We start from the raw sequence: 27,738 nt of genomic DNA, 5'->3' as shown, positions 1-27,738 counted from the left end.
ATTCCAATGCTGGTAGTCACAATTACTGCTTTAGCTGCTATTTCTATTTCACTGTTACTTTTATTCAAATAAATGTGATGGTCTGTGTATTTCTCTTAGCAGTACTTCAGGTGAGTCAAAGCTAAAAGTACTAGAATAGCATTGCAATTTAGTACAATATATCGAGACAAGTTAAGAGTCCACAAACTTCCTCTTCTGTAGTCTGTTTCTCTTAATACATTGTGTTGTAAAGTGTAATATAATACAATAAAAGCCTTAATTAGAATTGTTCAAACATTAAGGGAAGTATTAAAAATAAACAATTACAAGCTCAAGATTAAATGTAAATCAACTTGCATAACTGCAGCTTAGTGTGGGAAATCATTTAAGTTTTCTGAAACTTTTAAGACAAGTAGCAAACTTTACAAGTCAAATCAGGCATTAATTTTAACATAATCAGATGCATATTTGGTCAGGAGAAACTATTTTCCTTAATGCAGTTTTGTTCCGTTCACTTCTGAAGCAAGGTTTCTTAAAAAGAGGAAAAGGTCCCTTATTCTTTCAGGCCCCATTATTTTATAAATATGTAGTTAAAAGCATTGTGCACCCAAATTATTGAAAATCTGGATTTAATTTTTTGTACTCATCTTAGAGCTGAACTGAAATCTATTGCACATACTAAGAACTTTAAAAAACCAAAACCCTGTAAGTATGCCTGAAATTTTTAACAAAGAGGGAGTTTCCGTTTTACAGTGCATATCTGCTTTGAAGCATAATAAAACATAATAAAAACAAAAAGTAAACAAATCCATAATCTCCTTCCACAAACACATTTAAAAGGACATATAATGTTAATCAGCCAAAGGCCTGGTTGCAGAGGAACGTTTTTGCCTGGCACCTAAAGTCTCCCTGAGGAGAGCATTCCACAGATGGGGAGCCACTGCAGAAAAGGCCCGTTCTCATGTTGCCTCTCTCTGGACCTCTCATGGAGGAGGCACGCAAATAAGGGCCTCAGATGATGATCACAGTGTCCAGGTCAGTTCATGTGGGGACAGGCGGTGCTTGAGGTGTTGCAGTCAATGAGATTTACTCTGATAAATATGTATAGGTTTGCACCTGTATTTTTTTTACTTCTGTTCTTTTGGTTAGCCTTAGGGACCTGATTCTCAGATGTCACTGCAACCCTTTGTAGATCAAGTAGTCTTTGGAGGATGTTTCTTCTAAGGAAATTGGCTTGCAAATACACATACAGTGGTGCCTCGCAAGACGAAAAGAATCCGTTCCGCGAGTCTCTTCGTCTAGCAGTTTTTTCGTCTTGCGAAGCAAGCCTATTAGCGAATTAACGCTATTAGCGGCTTAGCGGATAAGCGGATAAGCGGCTTAGCAGCTTAGAAAAAGGGGGGGAAAGGGGGGAAAGTCGGAAAAACTCCCAAGACATTTTCGTCTTGCGAAGCGAGCCTATAGGGAAATTCGTCTTGCGAAGCACCTCCAAAACGGAAAACCCTTTCGTCTAGCGGGTTTTTCGTCTTGCGAGGCATTCGTCTTGCAGGGCACCACTGTACCAGGATTTAGTTTTCCTAGTATGTGTAATTGCAATCTGAATAGGTAAAAAAACCAGGAAGGATTAAGGTAGGGTCAGGGCTTGAGAATAGCTTAAAAGAAAGGGAACAGGAAATGGAACAGGTGAATAACCTTTTTTTTAAAAAAAAAATATTGATATTTATTAAAGTTTCCATTAAAACACATAAACACACAAACATACACAAACAAAAAACAGGTATAATTTCAATCCCCCTTTTTTTCTTAAACCTTATTTCCCCGACCTCCTCACACCTCCCCCTTCTGTATTATAATTTCATTATTATCTTTTTTTTATATATAAAATTTTTATTGGGTTTTTACATTTTATAAACACACACACACACACAAAGACAAAGACAACACATATACAATTTCATACCCTTACTTTCTTTACCCTCTTTCCCTGACTTCCCCCCACCCCCTCTTCATACATCCCAATTCCGATAATTAGTTCAGCAAGTTCTTATCTATAATCTTAAACATATTATTATTATTTTTAAAACTTAGCTCTTTTTACTTGTCCACATTTAATTTATCCAATTCTCTTATAAACATTAAATCCTTTTTCTAAGGTCGACCTAACTTCCCTTCCACGAATTTCTCCCTTTATTATATTAATTATAGGTCACAATGGCCAAATACAAAAATCATAAAATTTTGAAATTCTATTCTCCCCCCCTCCCTATCCCAGTTTCCATCCCTTCCCAAGCAAATGTCCACAAAAACAGTTCCTAGCCCGGATTCCTCACATCCGAGGCCTTCAATTCTCTGTCAGTCTCTCTCTGCCGATTTTGTTGGTAATCCTTTTTGTTGGTCCTCAGGTCTCGAAGGAGTTCTGTCACAGTCACATCAAATTTTCTTCCATCCAAAATGTTTAAAAGCAATTGCTGCAAAAGGTCAGCTGCTCTCCCATACTCAAAGAGGAAGTCCCGATCATGTTTCTTTATTCTTTTAAATTCCAGTATTCCAAGTACTCCAGGGACTTCCTTCCTCATCTTTCTCATCTTTCGCAGATTTGTAATCCAAAGATCTTCTTCTTTATTTTCTGACGTTATAGGCTTCTGGTTGGTATTTTCCACCTGTACTTTCTCCACTCCTTCTTTCCTCTCCACCAATTCCAAAGATGTCTCTTCTGGTTCAGCTGCAGATTTTTTATCAGTCGAATCCTTTATGCATTCAGCAGAGTTGTTTGTTTTAGAATTCAAGGTCATAAGTTCTTTGTTCATAGCCGTACTCTGCTCTTGCAAGATTCCCACGAGAAAAAACATTTTTTCTATCTCTGCCAGTAATTTTCCCTCTGCAGCCATTGTAATGTCTCTAGTTCCCCCTAGGGGGATTCCAATTGCTTAATAGTCCTTTTCCAACAATCCGTTACTTTGTTGTTTATTACTACTTTGTTTCCAACCACCTCAAATCAAATGTAACACCTTTAGTTCAGAGAGTTATTAAATAGCAAAGTTCTTGACTTTAACCGCCCGTTTGACAGCTCCTTTGACAGCTGTCAAACTCCTTATTCTTTTTCCTCCGGCACACACACAGGACGCTCCCGGGTTGGGGGGGGGGGGAGTTACACAAAAACTTCCAAAATTCCTCCCTTTCTCTCCAGCACAAAGACTTCTTCTGTCAAATTCATGAAAATATCTTTTATCTAGCACCAAAAAGACAGTAATCTCTCCACCTTAGTTCTCCAATCCTTGCTTTAGATCGTTTGTAGGTGGGGGGGGTGCGGACTTCCCTTTAGCACATCCCCCGGTCGTGCCGAATTCAAAGGTAAAAATTTTAAAGTCCAAATTCCATTCTACTCACGGGTTGTTTGTTTTCCAGTCCAAATTTTGGGGAAAAAGTCGGCGCTCTCCGGCCATGGCTTGCGGCTTCGCTCCACTGAAGTAGCGGTCTACTCACAGCACCACGCCGCTCTCCGTACCCTCTCCGTAGCCTTTAAAAAGGCTCTTCGTGGGTCGGGGAGGGCGCTTAAGGTGCCCGCCGAGTCACCAAGTCTGCAGGCTTCCGCGCCTGCGGTTTCTAAGGGTCCCCGCGTCGCTGGCGCGGCAAGACCCGTCTTCAGCAGAGCCGATTCCCTCCGGAGCTCGGAGGGAATCCGCAATTAACCGATCGCGCTAACCCGGAAGTGTAATTTCATTATTATCCGCTCAACAAGTTCTTATCTTATTTCTCAACCTTAACTTAATAATTTGTTTAAATCATGCTATTTTTTCCTTTTCTTGTTTCTTCCATTCCTCAATTTATTTTTAAAAACCTTATATCTATTTAATTTTAAAAAACCCAATTTTAACTTAATCTTAAACTTTTTTCCTAAAGTCGACCCAAGTTTCCCTTCCACGATTTTCCCACATTCCATAAAAATTGCAAAGAATATATATATATAAAAATCTTAACAAATTTTAATACCCTTTGGATTCTCAAATCCCACCCTCCCTTTCCCGGTTTTGATCCCCAAACCAATGTCCATTGGTCCATCTATTCTCAACCTGGATCCCAAACTTCCGGGGCTTTTAGACCTCTCTCAGTTTCTCTCTGCCGGTTTTTTTGCCAATCCTTTATATTCAACACCAGCTCTCGAAGAAGCTCTATCCCAATAATGTCCATTTTTCTTCCAAGCAGGCCTCTGTATTTAAAGGTGGAGCTCAAATTTTGTTTCTTAAATCCTTTCAGGTGAATAACCTTTAACAAAGGACATTAGAATATTAGTTTAATATATACATTCATTCAGAAAAAGGGAAAGGAAAAAAAAACCAGAAATAATGAAGATACTTGTAGTAACAAAATCTGTCTTCTCTAGTGCTACTTTAAGCTCCTTTATTATTTATTTAATTTTGGAGCTTTTCTTAATAAAAACAAACTGTAATTTTCAGACTCGAGCCATCCCAGTTCACCAATAATACTCTTTGGCAGGCATGTGGTCCCCACAGCTGTCCTCTCATTTGTGTATGAAATAGAAACACTGGTGTCATTTGTAGGTTACCATAGTTACATGAACAATACACGTGTGATACTTCATCCTTCCAAGCTAAAAGGGTTTCTCAGTTCTGTGCCTAGAAAATTTCTGCCAGGCAAGGGGGACAAACCTATGGGAAGGGTGACTTTAAACATTTTTTTTAAAGCACCCCCTTTAATTCACTTTCTACAATGTTAATTTATTGCAATTCTCCTTTTTAGTTTAACAAAAGCTAATTGCAGGCCTCCAGCCAATTAAGCACTTCATCCAGCAAGCTGCCACACTAATGTGGGTTTGCAGGTGTCCTGTAGGCTCAGGAATCTGGGGCTGATTTATGCTGTTGTGTCACAAAGTAAGCTTTACCTGGCATTCAAGATTTACAGGATATTTATATATGAGATGTTCAGCTTGACTCCCAAGAGGTCGCATAGTCCAGCAAAAGGAATGGTGAACTTGGATTGGGGTTAGAACACAGTGGGGTTGGCCTCTGTGCCCAGAGGTTTAAAATCTTAAGGTTTTGGGTAAAGGATTCCGTGGAAGAACTACCACTTCCTAAGCCTGCTGGCTTGCTTCAAGCAGGGAGGTGGTGGAAGGGTGGTGAGGGGTTTTTCTGAAGCCTCCCACTGACAGCAGTGGAAGGGAAAATCAATATGTCAGTTTCAGGACTTTGGGGGGGGGGGCAGCGGTGAGACTAATCAGATTGGATTTGTTCTTCCAAGCCTGCAACATCCTCCAACAGATATATTTCAGGGTAGTGGGCTCAGGAATGCTAATGGTAGTGGTCACCTCCCCATCCATCCTCTTTAAGTACTAGGGATGCTGTTCCCCATATCAACCAGGCCAAGTCCTGAGATCAGTAGTGGGAGGGGGTTGCTAACGTGTGTGGCCCATTGTGTGGGAACCCAAAGTAGGGCCTTTTCCATGGTGGTGCCCAATTTTGGAATTTCACAGAGGCACAGATGGCCATGAAATGGATGGGATTCTGCTGCCTTGTGAACACTTACTTGATTTTTTAAAAGCTTTTGGAGGCCCTGTGTTTTGTTTGACTTAACTTTTTTAGCCTCTAGTCCTTCTGCATTTTATAATTATATGCGGTTTTATTGCTGGTTTTTAATATTTCTATCAAGTCTTCATGATTTCTGTCGATGTGTTGTAAACTTCTTGGAGGTCTTTTTTTAAAATGAAAAAAGGTATACAAGAATGCAACATAAATAACAAGTAATTAGAGCCTCCTCCTCCTCCAGGGTCTCATCCAGTTCTGATTTGGTACTGCCAAGAATGGCTGTAGGCAAGGACAGAGGAAGGGGTGTGTAGTGGGTGCGGGCCACCCCTGGTGTCGCCACTGAAGGGGGTGACAACACTCACTGCAGGCCTGCAGCGCGCCCGAGCCATGTGTCTCTCCTGGGAGAGACGCAGTGGTTGGGCGCACACAGGTTCCACACTGCCCAAACAGTCCACCCACTGCCTCCCCCTGTAGGGCAGCTGAGTGAGAGGAGGAAGGCAGACTCCGGAAGCCCTGCAGTGCGGCCCACCTCTATGGGCAGCTCACCTGCCCCTGGGCGCACCACCCCAGGAGCCTGAGCAGCTTCCTCCGCCACTGGCTGTAGGGCATGATATCCTGTTTTAGCTGAAAGTAAGAACTCTGATTTGAAAATGGTGCTTTCTTGATCACCAGGCTGTAAATGATGTTTGGACTTATTTTGTATGGCAAAAGCAAGGGTGGAAGGTGATTCCTAATTCTTAATAGTAATATAATACTAACAGGAAATCCCCACATTTCAGGAAGAGATAAGCTGTACCATTATTATGCATCATCTCCTGGTGAGGTTTAGACTTGCAGTAACAATTTCCTTCTGCAAAGGTGGGGGACCTCTTAGAATTGTCCATCCTTTCAGAGGCTGTAGCATCTGGATGAAATCCTGAAAGCTCTCAGGTAGCTTCCCACTGCTATGGTTGGTGTTCCTGTTGAAGTACTTTTCCACGCAGAAGCTGTAGTTAGTTGCTAGGTTTCTAAGTGGGCCTGCCTGTAAGAAATTCACCTTCCCTGTTCTTAAACAACAGTGCGGTTTTCCAATCCATTTGCAAGGATAACTCAGAGTGATGGTGCTAACCTTTTAAGGTTTTAAATGGCTTAGAATCCAGGTTTCTAAACAAGCACCATGTTGTCCTGCGGGACTCTTATTTGAATGCTGAAGTAATCTTCAAAGCTCTCTTCAGTGTTCTCCTGCCTGGCAAATTCTGTGGGTTGTGACTGGATCATAGGACCTTTGCAATGGTGCAACCTTCCATTTGAAATACCTTGAAGCTGATTATGTTGTCATTAAGACCACTTCATTTGGCCAGCCTTTTCCAGTATGTCACCTAAGCTGATTTTAGCTGTTGACTATCAGCCATATTAAGGGACGCGGGTGGCGCTGTGGGTAAAACCTCAGCGCCTAGGACTTGCCGATCGCATGGTCGGCGGTTCGAATCCCCACGGCGGGGTGAGCTCCCGTCGTTCGGTCCCAGCTCCTGCCCACCTAGCAGTTCAAAAGCACCCTTAAGTGCAAGTAGATAAATAGGTACCGCTTTATAGCGGGAAGGTAAACGGCGTTTCCGTGTGCTGTTCTGGTGCCGGTTCACCGGAGCAGCTTCGTCACGCTGGCCACGTGACCCGGAAGTGTCTCCGGACAGCGCTGGCTCCCGGCCTCTAGAGTGAAATGAGCGCACAATCCTAGGGTCTGTCAAGACTGGCCTGTATGGGCAGGGGTACCTTTACCTTTACCTTTACCTTTACCTTTAGTTTACCTTTATCAGCCATATATGTGCTATGTGCATACCCACATATTCCTCTGTTACAGTCAGGGGTGACTGGTGGACGCTGGACCTTGTCAGGCAACTAGGCAGGACTTAGGACCTCCATAAACTTCCAGACCTATAGTTCACTTCTAGATCTACTTTTAAAGAATAAAGTGGTGTGATATTAATTGGACTAGGATCTGGGGGAACAGGTTTAAAACCACTACACAGACATGAACCTTGAGTCAGACATGGTCTCTCAGCCTAACACATCTCATGAGTGCCACTTGGAGCTCCTTGGAGGAAAGGGGGAGATATAAATGCAAATAAGAAGATCTTCAGCATGTTTCGCCCTGTTTTTGAAGGCAACAGGGAGAGGGCAGGTTTGGAAAAATACTAAAACAAACATTAAGAAATCAAAGAAAAAATAATTTGGGGCACAACCAGGATATTATGGCCTAGTCATGTTAGATATTACATGCAAGTCCTTAGCAATTCCATTGTGAGCATGGATGTCTTACTTGACTGGGCGAGTTGTGTGACCCACATGTAATACATGTGCCTATACTGTGTTTAGACTCTGTACACAATGTTCTCATCTGCAGCTTTCTGCTTTTTGTAACAGCATTTTAATTTTGCCAAAGCGCGTGCGCGTGTATGTGTGTATAGTCCTCGCAACAACCATGCAAAGTTGGCTACCATGCAATTTTTAGCAAAACGGAAAGAGCAGTGCTTCCACTTTAACAAATCCACAAGCTTGGAGGAGAGCCAGTATATTATCTAAACAAACAAACAAACACCCAATCCTACAACAAGACATTTTCTGGTTTTCAACTCTGCTGTAGATAGCAACTAGGTGGATAGTTACCCCTTTGAAAGTGTACCAGACAATTTTATATATAAAAACTGAGAGTAATTTACCCAATAGTAGCACCATACAAAGAGGCTATAGCAAAGGAATTATGGTCCCCGATCAACATTCTGTTACCTAGTGCACTGGTTTGGGGGTGGGGAGTATAAAGATGAGACTCTTGCCAGTTGGCTTCCAGAAAAGAAAAATGTGCAAATAACAGAGATGAAGGACCAACCCATTCCAGGTCACCCACAGCATCTTCATACAGATTTAAGCAGGCAGAAGAGGCCTACTTACAAACTGTGTGCCTCAGAAATAAAGAGAAAAAGCATATACAATGTGCACCTTCCTCGCCAGTGAGGAATTTCTATATTTAATAAGAACAGTAACTTTTTTTTAAAAAAAAAAATGTGCCTTCGCGGCTGCTTTACTGCTGTTCACGAACAAGCTGCCTTTTGGAGAACTACAGCTAAAATGCAAGGAAAGATTTGTAGTATTGGTTCATGTATTGGTTACATGTAACATCCTTACATTACTTGCTGCCACGGGCTTCTTCAGGAGAAAGCCTAGGATGCAAATTCAGTAGTGATGCTGACTATGTCAAGCTTATGTTCATACAAGCCAATCATGCATCTAATATTCATTCATTCATTCATTTGGCAGCTACTAAATTACTGACAATGGCAAGGAAGAAACACAGCTTCTGTAACAAGCTTGAAGTATGCATGCCTTTATCAAAAGTTGTCCTTCAGAAAGATACTAGATTAGCCCACAATTTGTTTTGCAGCACCTTCACATTAGATAGACAAATTTCCAGTTCAGGTTTAGCTACATGTTTCTCTATTGCATCACTACTTATCATTTAGCACATATTGTTTTAGGATTGGCTGAGCAGTGGAAATAACTGATGGATGGAAATGGTTGCAACAGTTCAAATGGAAAGCTAGGGAATATGCAGGGAACAGAAAACTGTGGGGTGGGGGTGTTATTTGGGGAGAAGCTTTTTATTTTTGTTTCAGCTTAAGCTCCATGTTGCCCTGAGTGAGCATCCTCTACTGATCACCACCTTCCCCGATCTGGTGTCCTCCAATTCCCATCAGCCTCAGTCAAGTATGGCCTCTTGTTGGGAGTGGTGGGAATTGGAGTCCAATCACATTTGGAGGGCCCAGGCAGGGAAGGGTCATCTGTCACATGCTTCATACTGTTTTGTTGTGAGCAGCCTTGGGCATTCTTGCTAACTGAGGAGTGGCATACAAATGTGTTGAACACCGTAAATCACTGTTTCAGCCCCTTCTACTTGTTGTATAACTTCGTGACTTCTGTCACATAATTTGTCCTGCAATAAAGTGATTTATCTCACTATATCATATATTAGATTGTTCGCGAGAGAGATCCTTTAAAGGGTATAAGAAATGAAATACTGAAAAGGATGAAATCAATGGCAGTTTTGTCATTAATGCCCTTCATTTTTCACCTTAAGTGGCATTGCACTATACACCAAACATTTGTCAACAGCACTTGCAGAACTTTGCTTGGATTAGAGTACTTCAGAGATCAGGAGAAGTGGTGCAGGTGCTCCTAGGGATCCAGTCTTTTGTGCAAACTTTGGTGTAGTCTTTGATTGCACACCTTTGCTAATCTGCTAACCAACAGGACTTCATGGCAACACCGTTGCACATTGTCCCTTCTTGAGGGTGTACAGCTAAACAGTTCTACGTCATGGTGAAAATAAAACTATTTCTGGTCTCCAAATAACTTCCAAAAGAGTTTTGAAAGTTAGGAAACTGTAATGACATGCTTTCATAAGTAGACAGCTGTAGGTAACTGTCACGTTTAAACAGAAGGTTCATGAAAAGCTACCAATTTTGTAAGTGAAGGCACCTCACTGTGAATCCACTGGAGTGCTTCTCAACTACTGAGAAATGATAGAACAGCAAAACCAGGGACAGGCCTTAAGTAGACATGCATTGAGTAAGGTGCTGCCATGCATTGTCAAATCAGGACTCTGGCTACGCAAGTAGCATAGAATCATAGAATTGTAGAGTTGGAAGGGATCTCAAGGGCCATCTAATCCAACCCTGTGCAATGCAGGATTCTTAACTAAAGCAGCCATGACAGATGGCCATCCACCCTCTGCTTTAAAACCTCTATTGACAGAGTTGGAATCTCCTTTCCTGTAACTTGAAGTCATTGGTTCAGGTTCTATCCTCCAGAGCAGGAGAAAACCAGCTTGTGCCATCTTCCATGTGACAGCCCTTTATATATTTGAAGATGACTATTGTATCTCCTTTCAGTGTCCTCTTATTCAGGCTAAATATACCCAGTTCCCTCAATGGCTTGGTTTTTAGACCCTTGATCATCTTTGTCACCCTCCTCTGCACACATTCCAGCTTATTAATATCCTCCTTAAATTGTGGTGCCCAGAACTGGGCACAGTACTCCAGGTTGGGTCTGACCAAGGCAGAATAGAGTGGTGCTATAACTTCCCCTGACCTAGACACTACACTACTGTTGATGCAACCTAGAATAGCATTGGTTTCTGTTTGTTTTCTTGCTTTTTGGCTGCTGCATCACACTGTTGACTCATGTTAAGCATGTGGGCCACTAAGTCCCCTAGACCCTTTTCACACGTACTACTGGCAAGCCAGGTGTCCCCCATCTTATATTTGTGCAGCTGGTTATTCCTGCCTAAGTGCAGAACCTGACATTTGTCCCTATTGAAATTCATTTGGTTAGTTTTGGCCCAGGTCTCCAATCTGTTAAAGTCATATTGAATCTTGATTCTGTCGTCAGTGACATTAGCTACCTCTCCTAGCTTGGTGTCCTCCTCAAATTTGATGAGCATCCCTTCAGTTCCTTCATCCAAGTCATTTATAAAGATGTTGAACAACAAGGGGGCCCAGGACAGAACCCTGTGGCACCCCACGTATCACTTTCCCCCCAGAATGACAATGAACCATTACACACACACACACACACACACACACACACACACACACACAAATTGTCTAAAGCAAAGGACAGGATGGCATCTTCACCCCCCATTTCACATATAGAGAATGACTGGACAGGCAGTTGAACCTTCCCTGTGGTGACAGGACAGTGTAATCCACCACACTTGAGGACAGCAGGCTACCTTACAGAGTGCAGGCCAGGATATGTGGTACACAAAACTCTGTCCTCCAACAAATAGGTTTGCACTGTTGCATCAGGTGTTAAGCATCAGCAAACAATCAAGTCATGTTAAAGAGCAGCCTCCCCCAAATTAGTACCTTCAAGATATTTTGGACTACAACTCCAATCAGCCCCAACCAACATAGCTAATGTTTAGGGATGTTGGGAACTCTAGTCCAAAACACCTGGAGGCACTGTTGAGGAAGGCTGCCATAGGGTAAAATGCTTAATGTATTTTTGTGGTGTGTTTTTTTTAGATCTCCAGTTCAGTTCCCAGGGTTGTTATGCAGAGCTGAAACCCCTATTACGTAGAGTGAAACAGACAAGTTGCACAAGGATAGCCATGGCAGTCCTCCCCATACACCCCTTTACTCTTGAGCTCCCAGGGCAAGTGCTGTTTTCTTGGTATAAAAGATTAATGATAGATCTCTTCTGCAGAAAATAGCCTCTTTTAAAAGTAGGTCTATTTACTTTATTTTATTGTAGTACACTTATATCCTGGCTGCCTTTGCTTCCATTGGGAAACTCAAGGTGGTGACAAACAGGAATTCCCACCTGGTCTCCCATCTAGGTTCAGACCGGATCCTTTAAACCTTAATGAAGCTAAGCTGGCTTGTAAGCCACTATATCGGGTATTTCTAGAATATATGGAGATTGCAGTGATTTAAAGCCAAGCAAACAAGAAAAATACACTAAACTTGAGTACTGTCAGTTGTATGTGCTGTTCCCAAATGAATGCACAGAAGTTTGTTACCTTCACAGAATACCCTTTTTATCACTGTTTCAAACCTACAAATGATGTGTATGTCCATGTTGGCAAGTGGCAAAATGCAGCAGTAAATATTTTCACACTGGTAGAAGGCCTCTTCAAATAACTTCCTCCAGGACGTCAGTTTAAGCCATAGCATTATTTGGCCTGTGTTGATTATGTACAGCAGGCATGACATTTCCCCTCGGTTGTAGCATTTATACCAATTTCTGTTCAAGATGCCTGCTTTGCTCAGACAAAATTTGGAGGCAAAGTTACAAAGTTCTGACACAGAAGGCAGAGCGGGCAGGCAGGAGGCCCAGGTGAGCTTCGGAGGTTTGGTGAGGTGTGAAGAGAGGGAGGTAAGTATCTTAAGCAAGGTGGGGTTGATGAGTGAAGCAGACAGGTGCACACAGGTGCTACTTACACCTATGCAGGTGTTCTGCAAAACAAATGTGGTTTCAGTTGTGCTGGTAACACTTCCTAATTATACTCAGGATGCCTGGCTGATGTTTACCGTACCTTTGGACAATAGTGAACTAAATCACTATTGAAATCACACTCTGAGTACACCTGTTGAAATCAATGGGCTTGTGCTACTTTCATTGGGCATGGCCATAGAGTTAAGTGTGCCCAGAGGATATGTATCTACCAGTGCTTTGTAATGTATTTATTTTTCAGTTTATCCCTTAATCTGGGTTGGTATTAAATCTTAAAACCTTTATCACCATGTGCCTGTTTCCTCCATGGAAGACTGTGATGAATGCCTCCTGTTTCACAAAGTATGCTAAATATGTATAGTTTCACCTGTGCACATTTTATCTTAATCCAAGAGATGAGCAGGAAAGGGGGGGAGAGAGAGAACCTCAGGAGATTTCCATGCTTTTGTAAAGTAGCAGAGGATGTGCATAGTCAGAAACAACCATGTATTCCTCACCAGAAAGAAATTAGTCTTTGGTGAGTGGGTGGACAATGTGCAGGTGAAGTCTATGAAGAACGGGTGTAGCTTTGTTGATGGACGGGGTTAATTGGTGGTTATATACAAATTATCCCCCCAAAATCAAGCAATCAGTCAAGCAATCAGAAATTAATTTAAAAAGACAGAGCTATACAATAGATGATGGGTAGCTCAGGTCTTTTCCAGACAAAAGCATGTAGATTGTGGGAAGCTGAATTCATGTTTTTTAAAAAAGATATAAACTGTAAGGAAGCTGTGGAAGTGTGGCAGTCATGACACTGCACATCGACTTATGGGATAAGGTGCAGGCTTTTGTTGTTGTTTAGTCGTTTAGTCATGTCCGACTCTTCGTGACCCCATGGACCAGAGCACGCCAGGCACTCCTGTCTTCCACTGCCTCCCGCAGTTTGTTCAAACTCATGCTGATAGCTTCAAGAACACTATCCAACCATCTTGTCCTCTGTCGTCCCCTTCTCCTTGTGCCCTCCATCTTTCCCAACATCAGGGTCTTGCCACTATTTTCAGTAATGGATAATGGGAAAATGTGTAGGCATCACCTTTGACTCACCTGATTTTTAATAACCAGCAAAATAACCTTGAATTCTAGAAGTCAAGTCCTCTAATAATAATAATAACAATTTCCATAATGATGTAGTTATAGCAAATCAAGGGATCTTTATTTATTAACTAATTTTAAAAATCTGTATCTATTCAAAAGAACCTCAAGGCAAATATACCAAACAGGAACCAGATCAATACAGTAGATTAAGAACTGCATGAAAGCCTATTGAAATAGCATGATACTGTTTCAAAATTAACAGTATATAAACAATAAAGCATCCAGGCCCAGATTAGCCTTCTGGGAAGGCCTGATGTAATAAAAAGATATTCAACAGGTGCCCAAATGGTTGGCACCTATCTAATATGCACCAGAAGGAATTTCCAGAACACTACACTATTGCCCTGCTCTGTGTCATCATGGAGCAGAGCCCAGTGTTATGGGGCACAACAGGAAGTTCCTCTCCTGATGACTGCACGAGTTTATAGCAAATTCTGGCAATTGCGATTTGCCATTTTATTTTATGTTTAATTGCAATACTGAACAATTTATTGCAGAAGAGCTGTAAATAAGAGGAAGAGCCATTTAGGTCCTCCCTCCCTCATTTTCAGCTGTTCTGCAAAAAATGAAAGGGCACATGGCTTTATATTGGGGAAAACACTTAGGTCCCCCACCAATATAAATCCTTGTGCGCTTTCATTTTTGCTATCGTATTGTTGAAGAGTCAAGGCTATAAAAATGGATGAACTGTTTATACGTGTATTTATCACAAGCTTTATGTTTTTCCGATAGCCTTTGTCATTAATATGTTAATTTAATAAATGCACACTTAGAAACTGTTGTTAAATTTGATTTTACAGTCCAGCATCCTAGCAAAGGGTTTCCTAGACACTGGGGAAGCCCCTGGAGAGAGAGTGCAGTGAAGAATGAAAGTCACTACAAACAGAATAGTAGCATGTAAGCATCAGGCATCCTGCAACAGATTCTGAGATCAGGGAGATGGCATTGTCTGTGGGGTTCCAAATATCCATTTAGAAAAAATCTCTTATACCCTAAGAATTTGAAAACAACACCCAGCCTGGAGTTTTTACACATTGGACAAAAGGCATTTCTGTGACTGCAACGGGAGTCACAGGACAGAAAACATTGGATCTGCCTTTTCATAATGGCTTTGATTCATACTTTTGTTCCTGAGTGGTGCAGAGGACACACCCATGCAATGAAGCTTTCCTGACTTTCCCTTTCTGGGGGCTGTGGTCGGGGGAAGCTCGGGCATCCCCCGCCCCAGCCCCGCGCCTGGGGGAGGAATTTTTCCCCCTTTATTCCCCCACCAAAAAAAACTAGGTGTGTCCTATGGGCCGGTGCGCCCTATGGGGAGAAAAATACGGTAATCATGTCCCTTACGTGAACAGAGAAGCAATTTAAGATCCAAGCCGGTCATTACACAACTTAAACTACAGTATTTCATGTAAATACAACGCATATATTTCAGAGTCTCCTTGCTTTTGAGTGGACAGACGTTCTGTATGATCATCTACTGGCTGCGCTTTGAATCATGTTGGTTAGTTAAAGTGGGAAAGAGTAAGGCACAAAAGTGAGCACTTTCTTGGTTGTGTGCAATAGGAAAGAACGAGTTCCTGATTGCATCTGATAGCTAAAATTGTGAGCTGTGCTACCCCTTGGAACCTAGCAATATAAGTAACATGAAGCTAGCACAGCACCCATCTTCCTGTCATTCAAGTTTTGGTACAACTTTTATAATTAGGATATGTTTCCTTTTTAATGGGTACCAGCTGAAGGGGTAGCTGAGGCTTCATTTTGTGTACCTCTCTCAAGATGGTTCTTAGTGCATGGCAGTCCACGTCCTATTTTGAGTTGGGAGCAGGTGTGGAAGAATTCAAGAAGCCTGTAGCAGCATTTATCACCTAATCAACTGGCTTCTGCTCACTGCTGCATAGAATATCTTATGAAATTCTTGGCCTGTTTAGATGCTGTTTTGAAAGCCCATAACGTAACTGCACAGAGAGAGCACAATAGTTGAAGGTGGTTCTTCATTGTAAAGTCAACAATTACACAATTACATTTGTCTTGTCATTTTACCCCGTAGTCTTTAAACAAGGGCATATTTTATTTCCACTGAAAGCAAAACCAAAAAGCAATCTGGTATAGTAGATAGTTTGACAGCCCATTATTTGCAAGCACTTATTATTTTTTAAGTTTCTAATATGATTTGGTAATGCTTTGCTAATGACATATACATAGCTAGAGAATGACAGAAAGCGGCAATGTTGCAATTCCCTGGTTGACTTTTGCAGAATACCAGTATGCAGTAGCTGCATTTTAAGACTTCCAGTTATAAGAACTTGCCGCAGAGAAAGAAACACAAAAGTTGCTGTGCTGACAATACATTAATCTTACATGGTCCAATAAAAGTAATAACACAGAGGCTTTAACATAAGAGGAGCCCTGGCGATCAGACCAAAGATTAATCTTGTCTAGCATCTGCTCTCTCACAGTGGTCACTAAAATCCTCTGATTTGGGACTTCCAAGGAGAAAGCTTTCTTACAGAATACAAGGATGTACTGGGTATATAAGGGATAAGGTGGTATTCCAAGTAACCTGATCCTGAGCTTTATAGGTCCTTATAAAGCCTTATATTGAACTTGGTCCAGTAGCAGATAAGCAGCCCATGCAAATCTTGCAAAAAAAGGGGCGGGGGAAGCTGTTATATGTCAATGGTAGTTTGCCCCCCACAAGCACTCTAGCTGCTGAGTTCTGCACTATCTGCAGCCTCTGGACCACCCTCAATGGTAGCCCCACATAGAGCACATTGCAGTAATCCAACCTTGAGATGATCAATGTATGGATGATTAGTGGTCATGCCGTCCTAATCCAGAAACAACCATGCCTGTTTTACCAGCCAAAATGGGCAGAAGGTTCTTCCAGACACTGGAGAATCCTGTGCCTCCAGCAGCAGAGCTGGATCTAAGAGCACCCCCAGATTATGGACCTGTTCTTCCAGTGAAAGTGTGCCCCATCCAGAGCAGGCAACATACTAGTTTCCTGGACCCAAAAACCACTCATCCACAGAGCCTCTGACATGTCTGGATTCAAACTCAGTTTATTAGCTCCCATCCAACCCATCACTGTATCTGGACACCAGCCCAGGGCTTGCTCAGCGGCTCCTGATTCAGATATTACAGAGAAAGAGAAATACAGTTTTGTAATGGTTTTCAATTCTACCCTTCAATTTTCTCTTGGATAAATGGGGAAATACTAATGTCCAGTTTATTTTGAGTTCATTATTGGATCTGTTCCTTTCTTTCCTCGAAAACAAGGATGAAGAGGAAGGTAGATAAGCAAAGGCAGTTCCCTATTTCATTTCCCAGGGATCAATTTTGTGGTGTTTGGTCTAAATCCATCTTTTCAGAGCCTTTTAGACAAAAGAGTTTTCTCTTATTTATTTCCTGAAATCTGTTAAAGCAGTTCCATACATTGTTTTGTGAGTAATTGCTTCTCTGAATCGGCTTGCATAAACCAACTTGATACAAACAACTGCCATGTGAAATTATACAGTTTCTTTAATTGCTTTAGCCAGAGGCCATTTCAATAGCATCAACAACAGTACAAATAATTACATTAACAATCATGTTGGCCAGAGTGTTCAAACATCAGAACTCCCGCTCTTTAGCATAATACACCATTATTCAAATAAATTGTCTAATAATTTCACAGATGATCCCCCTGAAGAAAACTCCATTAGCCTTTGCAAACCGAGACCGGATTTCAAATGCAGCCAATGCAAACTATGTTCCTTTTTTGTGTAATTGTTTTCTCCCTAGCCCTTAATGAATATTATGTGTTATAAAACAATGTGCAATAATATTTGAAAATATAGACTTCCTCGTCCTGGGCTCTAACCAGACAGTTATAGATAGATTTTCAATATCTTAACATAATTTTTGAAGCTGCATATTTCCCTTTTTTGATATTTGTATTTTAATTTAGTGTAATAAAAGTGTGAGCAAGTGGCAATCAAAGAGTGGTTTCAGTGACTGGATTTGTGTAGAATGTTGCATGGAGTTGTGATTATGTTGTTTCTTCTGCTTTGAAATGACCTATTTCTTTCTTGCCATTCACAGGCAGGTCCTGTGCATGTACTTGTACTGAGAATCTCAGCAACCCTCAGGACTTTTGTGCTGATAATGTATTGTATGGATGGTTTTGACTGATAATGTATTGTATGGATGGTTTATGGATGGTTTTTATTATTTTGGCTGATAATGTATTGTATGGATGGTTTATGGATGGTTTTTATTATTTTGACTCTTTGTTATGACTTTATTATGATTAAATTACAAAGCTCTAATTAAGGTTAGGGGTTGGTGGTGTGTACAGGGGAAAAGAGAGAGAGAGGTTATTAGCAGTTGATTATCTTGTTTCTTTAAATTTCTCCCAAAGATGGGTAACTGGCAAAACAATTGCTTTGGAAATAATTTTGTAGCCAAAATCTAACTGTATGATGGCCCACTTCAGTTGTTTGAAACTTGCCATATACTATTCATTAATATTATCATTTAGTGTCTATATGGGGGGAAATGTATAGATGTAGGGAAGTTTTTATGTTTAATGCTGTATTGTGTTTTTAATATTTGGTTGGGAGCCACCCAGAGTGGCTGGGGAAACCCAGCCGGATGGGTGGGGTATAAATTATTATTATTATTATTATTATTATTATTATTATTATTATTCCTTGCCAGCTCACTGATCGTGACCACAAAGTTTTAGTAGCAGAGAAGTCTTCAACTTTGTATTTGTTCAGTTAGAAACCAGTTCCTGCTGTAATTAAAGAACATAGACATTGGAAAAGACTTTTCAATAAGCAATAAGGGATACTTTAAAAAGAATTCAAAGAGCACACTGTTAAGAACATATGAATGACCAGCCATTAAAAAAAGTACATTAGAGGCAGGAAGCTGGATAGGAAGAGGCAGATGGACTTTTGGATGACAGGGCAGTCAAAGGTGTGCTAAAGGAGATTTTGGAGGAGCTGAATGAAATCTTTTGCATCTGTCTTCACAGCAAAGGACGTAGGGCAGATCTACCTGAGCTAACTTCTGCAAGAGTAGAGCCTTAGGAACAAAAATAAATAGAAGTGACAAAAGACCAAGTTCTAGGTCTCATTGACAAATTAAAAATTGGTAGATCACTGGGTCTGGATGGCACCCACCTGAAAATATTTAAAGAACTGGGTAAATGAGCAGTAAAATGGCAAGCAGAATTCACTGTAAGCAAGGGTAAAAAGATGCACATTGGAGCAAAAACATTGAAATTTCATACATATGCTTGTGGTTGAAGTGGTGGCTGACAAGGAATGAAATGTTGGGGTCTTCCTAGATAACACAGTGAAGATGTCAACAGCTGTGTGAAAAAGATGAATTTCATGTTCAGGATCATTAGGGAAAAGGTTACAAATAAAACTGCCAGTGCCGTTGTACATGTGTGGCCACGGTTCCAGTTGTCTCTCCTCCAAAAAGATATTTTAAACTTGGAAAGGCTTCAGAAAAGGGAAATGAAAATGATGAAGGGGCTGGAGCAATTCTCTTAAGAGTAGTTCTCTTAGGCTGCAGCGCTTGGGTATTTTTAGTTTAGAGAAATGTGAGCAAGAGGAGACATGATTTGGGTGTGTAAAATTATGGGGTAGAGAAGGTGGGTGGGGAGTGTCTTTCTCTCTCATAATACTAGAACCCTGGACCATTCAATGGTCTTCAGGACAGACGAAAGGAAGTACTTCTTCACAACAGTGCACTGGAATTTGCTCAAACAAGATGCGATAGCTTTAAAAGATGATTAGATAATCTCATGGCAGATAAGGATATCTGTGGCTACTTGCTAAGATGACTGAGAGGCAGCATGCCTCTTATACCAGTTGCCAGGAATCACAAGTGACAAGAATGCTGTTGCACTTGTGTCTTGTTTGTGGCATCTGGTTGATCACATTCCAGACTTTATCAATCTTTTTTTTTTTTCATGAAGTCAGCAATGAGTGTTGGGGCCAAGTATTCCTCCCTCCTGTCCTCCTGTCATGTGAGATTTACATTATGAAGATCACTACTCGCATTGAGCCAGAGTTGTAATTATTATTTATACCATGAGATTCCTAGTAATACGATGCCACTTTTTGGACAGTAGCGAACAGCATCACTTTTCCCATTTGATTTTTGCAACAACTCTGCAACAAAGCAGTGTTTTAATCCACTTTGAACCTACCATTATAGGCATGCACTTGCCTTCAAAATCCTTATTTCAAGGTCTGCCTTTACCCATATGAACTGATTTGTATCCTGCAATCATCATCTGAGGCCCTTCTTTGTGTCCCCCTTGCATAAGAGGCCTGGAGGGTGGCAACACAAGAACAGGCCTTTTCTGCATTGGATCCCTGTTTGTGGAATGCTCTCCCCAGAGAGGCTCGCCTGGTGCCTTCATTACATATCTTTAGGCGATAGACAAGAACGTTTCAGGCCTTTAGCTGATTAAACATTCTATGTCTATGTTTTTACGTTATGAACCACCCTGTGATCTTCAAATGAAGGGTGGTATACAAATAACAAAAACAACATAATGCAGTCTGCCACAGATCAGTATCATCCAGAAGTTTTCCATTGGTGCCATATCTGTAGTGCAGTGTATTTGTGAAACCTGGCCTCCTTCCTATAGACTCATTGCTAAATGAAAGTTGGCTAGGTAAACTGGCATCTAGATTTTTATTTCAGACTACAGACCAGAGACTTAATACATTAAAAGGCCAAAAGTGCACTTATAAAAGTACTCAAAAGTCCAGTGTAGAGTTCAGTTCTTTTTTCTTTCTTTTCCTCTCTCTCACGATTTCTGAATTACTCTCCTCCTTCTAAACTGCTTTTGCACTCCAGTCTGAACTGCAGTTCACCTGAGTGCAAAAATTAAAATGGAGCACGGCATGTGAAAGCAATTGCAATTTACTGTGTTAAAACTGAAACAGACTTTCATTAATAGATATGTACAATCAATCACTTCTAGCCATTGTTTAGAGAGAGAAAAAACTAGTATGCACATTATTCATAAAGAACATTTTCCCAGTTAAAAGAAAATTACATTTTCCCTCTGTAAGAGATCACTTATTTTAAGAAACAAAAGGAGCCACGCATTCAGAGTGGGCCCATTTTTGTGGAACTCCCTTTCGGTTCAGGACAGATAGGCTCCCTCCCTGCTGAACTTCCGGTACTTACTGAATACTTTTTTTTTTATTCCAGCAGGCTTAGTTTTAACTCATTTGGGTCTCCCTGCTTAGAGAAGACTGTGATTAAGTGGTATTCAGATTATTGACATAAAAATAATGAAATGCTTAATAATTGCTATTCTGTTTGCTGAAGCCAGAAATGTACAGCTGCACAATATGTGATATGCAGTTGATAGGATATAAATATTAACACCAGAATCGGTTTGAATTTGCAGCTTATCCTGAACCTTGCTGTGTTTTATATGTTTTACTATAGGCTTTGTATAAGATAAGTCTCCATAAACAGATATAGCCAGAGCAGTTTTAAGCACATAATTGAGAACAATCATTCTCCTTGCTGAATAGAAGTTATATTCATGGAATCAATTACTGTAAACTAATGAATGATATTTGAAAGGGAGAAAAATACTTTGTGGATTAACAGAGTTATTAGGAGTCATCTAGCGCCCAACATCTATAGAAGCTTCCCATTCATATTTATGAGATGAATTTCTCTGCATGTACAGTGGGGAGTGGCTGAATATGGAACCCTTGAGAATTGGCTTAGATGATGAGAGAAGAGAGAGAGAGTGCACTGAATTCACAAAATGATGCTGATTTCCTTTTTGGGTGGAAACAAAATAGCCAGTTTAAGTCTACCACAAATATTGTGTACATGCAACGTGCATAGAGTGTGCATCACATCTGGACAAATATTGAATCCTGAGACAGTGCCTTGGAGGGACTTTGGTCTTGCTAGAAATGAAGAGGGATCTGTAAAAAGTTACACAAGTTTGATGATCCAGACATCAAAATGCTGCAGACAGTTGTTTGCTCAAAGCAATAGTAATTTCTTGCAGTTTACTGTACAGAGAATCACACCCACATGGGATGATGTTGGGAAGTCACAGCAAGCGGCAAAGTTGGGGAGAAAGCAGAGGGAGAATCAGATGTGATTGACAGGTCAGGCCTGTATTCAGAGCAAATGATTTCACCCAGAAAATGAATCCTCCCCAAAATCAACTTTGAAGGTGCCTAGCACAAACCCTACTAGGCTTATTTGCCTGCAGTTTGGTAGGTTCCTTACCCAGGGGGCACATCTCTCATGTCTGAAGTTTTCAGACCAATTGCCCACAAAATGTATGGGGAGGTCAAGTGATTCCTTTTTTTTTAACCAACACAAAACTGCAATGAGAGAACCACTCCAGCTGAAATTTTGCGGGATTCATTCCCTCTGAAGATGTGAGTGGCTGCAAAATCTATCCATTTCTACCTAAAAATAAAGAAGTTATAGATAATATCATTAACATTTAAGGGTCCTTGGCATAAACAGGGTCCTGGACCTATTTGCCTGTAATTGGGCTGGCTTTATCCACTGTGGAGGAATAATACTCCTGTAAATGTTATCCACTCCTGACAAAGTTATTGCCGTCTTTTGATTTCCCGGAATGAATAGGCAGGGAAATGGAGATATAGACCCTAAGCTGAATTGGGCAACCTATGAAGCGCTAGGACCAAGGCAGACTGTTTTCTAATGCTCTGAATTGGGTTGGGAGGAAATCTTGTCAGTGGGCATCCCTCATTTGTACAGTATTTATTAACTGTGTGTGTGTTCGTGGATTGGAAATATATAACTATGGACTAGTAGAGGGATGGGCAAACTCCGGCCCTCCAGATATTGTCAGACTGCAACTCGCATCACCCCTGACTGCTGGCTGGGATGGTGAAGAGTTAAAGTCCCGCAACAGCTAGAGGACCAGAGGTTCCTTTATTCATGGTCCAGTAGCTCCATAGAAACTTCCATGTTGTTATATATCTGATGCATCTCCATAAGTTAACATTTGGCCGCTCAAGCAAGCACAACATTAGCACAGGAAGCTGCTCCTAGTAAGTCAGACCATTGGTCCATATAGTTCAGCACTGTCTGCACTGACTGGCAGTGGCCCTTCAGGGTTTCAGGCAGGAGTGTCTCCCAGCCCTACCTGGAGATGCTGGGAGTTGAACCTGGGAACTTTCGCATGCAAGGCAGATGCTCTGTTGTTACTGAATTACAACCCCTTTCCCTAATCATGTCACTGGAGACTACTCAAAATTGTCATCCTATGCAGTTAGAAGCAGTTCAGTTTACATGAGTAAACAAAGTCAAGAGGGACCATAATCGGTGTGGGGAGAGACACCAGTGAAATACCATTGTTGGGGAAATATTTTACAACATTGAACTCCAATCCAAATGTTGTCTGTTCTGTTTATGATTAAGAGAAAACCACTGAATATTTGAATGGCAATTTTGAACATTTGTAATAGTCAGGCATTTTTAGAAGTTCATTAAATCAATATTGGCTGCATATAGAAAAGCTCTAATGATAGTGTACTGAAAATAAAGTCTCCAGAAGACAGAAGGCTTTAATTTAGGAAATACATGGCATGCATTTCATATCTGTTTGTTTCTTTTCAGATGTATCCCAATATATCAAGGAACATAGCTTCCGTAGAGTGAAAGAACGAGGCTTGGTGAAGAGACATCCCATCGCTAACTGTTCACAAGAAAATAACAAGACCATCTTCCATCTTTTGAATGCCTAAGCATTTGATCTACTAGTACTTGCAAGTAGTAAACCAGAAGAACCTACTAGGAAACCGCTATGGCTGGGATTAATTTTACATTAAGGGTTTGCCATTTGGTTCTGGGATTACTCGTAAATCAATTTAGTGCATCTTCCATACTGAATAATGAATGTCCACAATTGTGCGTCTGTGAGATAAGGCCGTGGTTTACACCCCAGTCGACCTATAGAGAAGCTACAACAGTTGACTGCAACGATCTTCGTTTAACAAAAATCCCCAGTAATCTTTCCAGTGATACTCAAGTTCTTCTCTTGCAAAGCAACAATATTGCCAAGACCACTGATGAGCTCCAACAGCTTTTCAATTTAACAGAATTGGATTTTTCACAGAATAATTTTACTAGTATAAAAGATGTGGGGCTGTCAAATCTTACTCAGCTCACTACTTTACATCTGGAGGAGAATCAGATCACGGAGATGACAGATTACTGCTTACAGGATCTGTGCAATCTTCAGGAACTTTATATAAACCATAACCAAATCAGTACCATTTCTGCAAATGCATTCTCAGGCTTGAAGAACCTTTTAAGACTTCATCTTAATTCCAATAAATTAAAAGTTATTGACAGTCGCTGGTTTGATTCTACACCCAACTTGGAAATTCTGATGATTGGGGAAAATCCTGTCATTGGGATATTGGATATGAATTTCAAGCCACTCTCAAATTTAAGAAGTCTGGTTCTGGCTGGTATGTACCTGACTGACATCCCTGGAAATGCTCTAGTAGGCTTGGATAGTCTTGAAAGTCTCTCCTTTTATGACAACCGATTAGTTAAAGTTCCTCAGCTTGCACTTGAGAAAGTTCCAAATTTAAAATTTTTGGATCTTAACAAAAACCCAATCCACAAAATCCAAGAAGGAGACTTCAAAAACATGCTTCGGTTGAAAGAACTTGGAATCAACAATATGGGAGAGCTGGTCTCTGTTGACAGGTATGCACTAGACAATCTTCCTGAACTTACTAAGCTTGAAGCAACGAACAACCCAAAGTTATCCTATATACATCGTTTAGCATTTCGGGATGTTCCTGCTCTGGAAAGCCTGATGCTTAACAATAATGCCTTGAATGCAGTCTACCAAAAAACAGTGGAATCCCTGCCAAACTTGCGTGAGATCAGCATTCACAGTAATCCCCTCAGGTGTGACTGTGTCATCCACTGGATAAACTCAAACAAGACTAATATCCGTTTCATGGAGCCCTTATCAATGTTCTGTGCTATGCCACCAGAATACAGAGGGCAGCAAGTCAAGGAGGTGTTAATACAGGATTCCAGTGAGCAATGTCTTCCAATGATTTCTCATGACACATTTCCAAATCATTTGAATTTGGACATTGGCATGACTGTCTTCTTGGATTGTCGGGCTATGGCAGAGCCAGAACCTGAAATTTATTGGGTAACTCCACTTGGGAATAAAATAACTGCTGAAACCCTTTCGGACAAATACAAACTTAGCAGTGAAGGGACTCTGGAAATATCAAATATTCAGACCGAGGATTCAGGGAGGTACACATGTGTGGCTCAAAACATAGAAGGAGCAGATACAAGAGTAGCTACAATTAGAGTGAATGGAACACTGCTGGACGGTACTCAAGTTCTGAAAATATATGTCAAACAAGCAGAATCTCACTCAATCTTGGTGTCTTGGAAGGTTAACTCTAATGTAATGACATCCAACTTGAAATGGTCATCTGCTACAATGAAGATTGATAATCCTCACATTACCTATACTGCTAGGGTCCCGGTGGATGTGCATGAATACAACCTCACACACTTGCAACCTTCCACAGATTATGAAGTCTGCCTCACTGTATCTAACATCCATCAGCAAACTCAAAAGTCCTGTGTTAACGTTACAACAAAAAATGCAGCATTTTCCCTTGAGATTACTGACCAAGAAACAAGCACAGCTCTGGCTGCAGTCATGGGATCCATGTTTGCTGTTATTAGTCTTGCTTCTGTTTCTGTCTATGTTGCTAAGAGGTTTAAGAGGAAAAACTACCACCATTCACTGAAAAAGTATATGCAAAAGACCTCCTCCATCCCTCTGAATGAACTCTACCCTCCACTTATTAACCTCTGGGAAGGTGACAGTGAAAAAGACAAGGAGGGCACTGCAGAAACCAAGCCAACTCAAGTGGACACGTCCAGAAGCTATTATATGTGGTAACTCAGATGGTATTTTGCTTCTGGTAGTAAGGAGCACAAAGACTTTTTTGCTTTATTCTGCAAAAGTGACAAGTTTGAAGACTTTTGTATTTTTTTGACTTTGCTGGTTTTGTGGCAGAGTGGTGAGGACAGGTGGATATTTCAAAATGTTTTTAGTATAGCGTATCGCAATTGTTTTGACACACACAAATGGCAGCTTCACTTAGCTTCCAATTTTTTTTAGTTCTGCTTAATTTAACAATGCTGTTCTAACGATTGCGGGGTGGGGAATGGAAGGCTGGGATTGCCCTTTGATTTACAAGTCGCATGACCCCTTTCTTCTGAAGCCATCAACAGAAAGTACAGTGTCCTGCAAAATCTTAACTCGACCAACTTGAAAATACATTAAACCAGCTTTGTCATAATCTGGTCTAAGGACTCTTTTACTTGAGATAAAATGACAAGATTTTGAACAATGTTAGTTGGCTGTACTGTAATGTTGTATCAACTGATTTGAATGTTTTTTGACTATGAACAACAGGTTTTTTTTCTTTTTTATAGCTGAAGAGACTTAGGTAAAGCTAACAAAGCAATTAAGTGTGTACACTTTTTCAATGTAACAAACTAAATGTTAATTGCTCTTTTATTATATTTAGTAGAAACTTTTAAAGAAAACTTAATTTTTTTCTGTGTAATCCACCAACACCTGGCATAGAATGAAGACAGAAGTATAATAAATTATAGTTTTTGTTCTGTTTATTTTTTTTAGAACAATTGCAATAATGTATCTTTTTAGTTGCATCACCAGCTTTAATGGGTGATTATGTTTTGACATAAAATATATCCAATCTTATATAAAATTGTGGGTCTCTGGGTCAAATTAGATTTCTTTTCCTAAAAAATCTATTTTATCAAATGTGAGTTTTAGGCACAGTTGGTTTATATATTAAACAAACAAAAAACAACCAAACCAACAATCTATGGATGGGTATTTCATTGGAAGAAAAAAACTTTGTATGCTGAATGCACAACTTGTTATGTTACTGTCACATCAAAAGCATGTGTAGTGTTTTTCTTTCTGTAGTGTATGAACTACATTCCAACTGGAACAAATGGTATCTTTCATTAAGAGAAGGAAGTCAAGCTATCGTGGGTTGCTTAATGCCCATGAAGCTCAATGGGACAGAGTAAATGGGCTTAGGATTGCTCTGTAGGACAATACAACATGTATACATTTAGATGTGATCCAAATTTTCCTCCATTGCTCTCCTGCGGTAACACAAGTTATTCTTCTCCTAAAATGTTGATATGCCAATAACTCTGCGCTAAAGGGAATCTTTAGTTAGAAGCTTGTATTTTGCTCTTACATAAAGAGTTATTTCTGATGTGAGCGAGAAACCAGAGGTTATGTGCAACATTGATGTGATATATCAGGATATTCATCAGATGCTGCTGAAAGCTTTCCCCCTTTTTCTGTCTCTCCTATTCCAGTTACATGAAAACATGATTTGAAGGCACAAAATCCCAAAGAATTAGGGCTTTGAACATTTTAGGCAGCTTGTCAAAGAGAGAGATTAAGAGTGCAGGTGCAGCTGCCTTTACAACAAAAGGAAATCAGTTCAATAGACAGAGATAGTGTGCTTTCATATATTGAGAGTGAAACAGTAGGTGTGATTTTAAACACCAAAAGCTCTTAATTCTTGCCTACCCACCTCGTACTGTTGTCAGTACTATGCATAAAACTTCTGTGCAAGACCACCGCTGCCATACCCTCATACCCCTCTTAAGGTCTAACTATTTACACGTATGAAATATATTTTAAAAATATAAAAAAAATGTCCAGTAGCACCTTAGAGACCAACTAAATTTGTTCCTGGTATAAGCTTTGGTGTTGCATGCACACTTCTTCAGATACACGAAAGCTTATACCAAGAACAAACTTCGTTGGTCTCTAAGGTGCTACCGGACAATTTTTATATATATGTCAACTGCATCAGACGAACATGGCTACCTACCTGAATCTATTCACCCATATATACAGGGTAAGTCTTTTAAAAGAGACACTGTGGAACATGTGTACTCTGTATCCACGGGGCCTCTTTTAAAGGACTAACCCTGTACAACC

General features: G+C 40.6%; 1 protein-coding gene across 1 annotated transcript in view; it reads left to right on the top strand.

Annotated features, from left to right (window-relative positions):
* Positions 1-26,582, top strand: part of LRRN1 (leucine rich repeat neuronal 1) — a 32,116-nt gene extending 5,534 nt beyond the window's left edge. The window contains exon 2 of the mRNA XM_081852708.1: positions 23,298-26,582. Coding sequence (XP_081708834.1) covers positions 23,485-25,635 — 2,151 coding nt within the window. The 5' untranslated portion in view covers positions 23,298-23,484 and the 3' untranslated portion in view covers positions 25,636-26,582. The remainder of the gene's footprint in view (positions 1-23,297) is intronic.
* Positions 26,583-27,738: the final 1,156 nt, after the last annotated feature.

Source organism: Podarcis erhardii (assembly GCF_964252035.2).
Source record: "Podarcis erhardii genome assembly, chromosome: 2".
Lineage (NCBI taxonomy): Eukaryota > Metazoa > Chordata > Lepidosauria > Squamata > Lacertidae > Podarcis > Podarcis erhardii.
The sequence above is the reverse complement of the archived record's forward strand: the minus strand, read 5'-3'. Positions and strand labels throughout refer to the sequence as shown.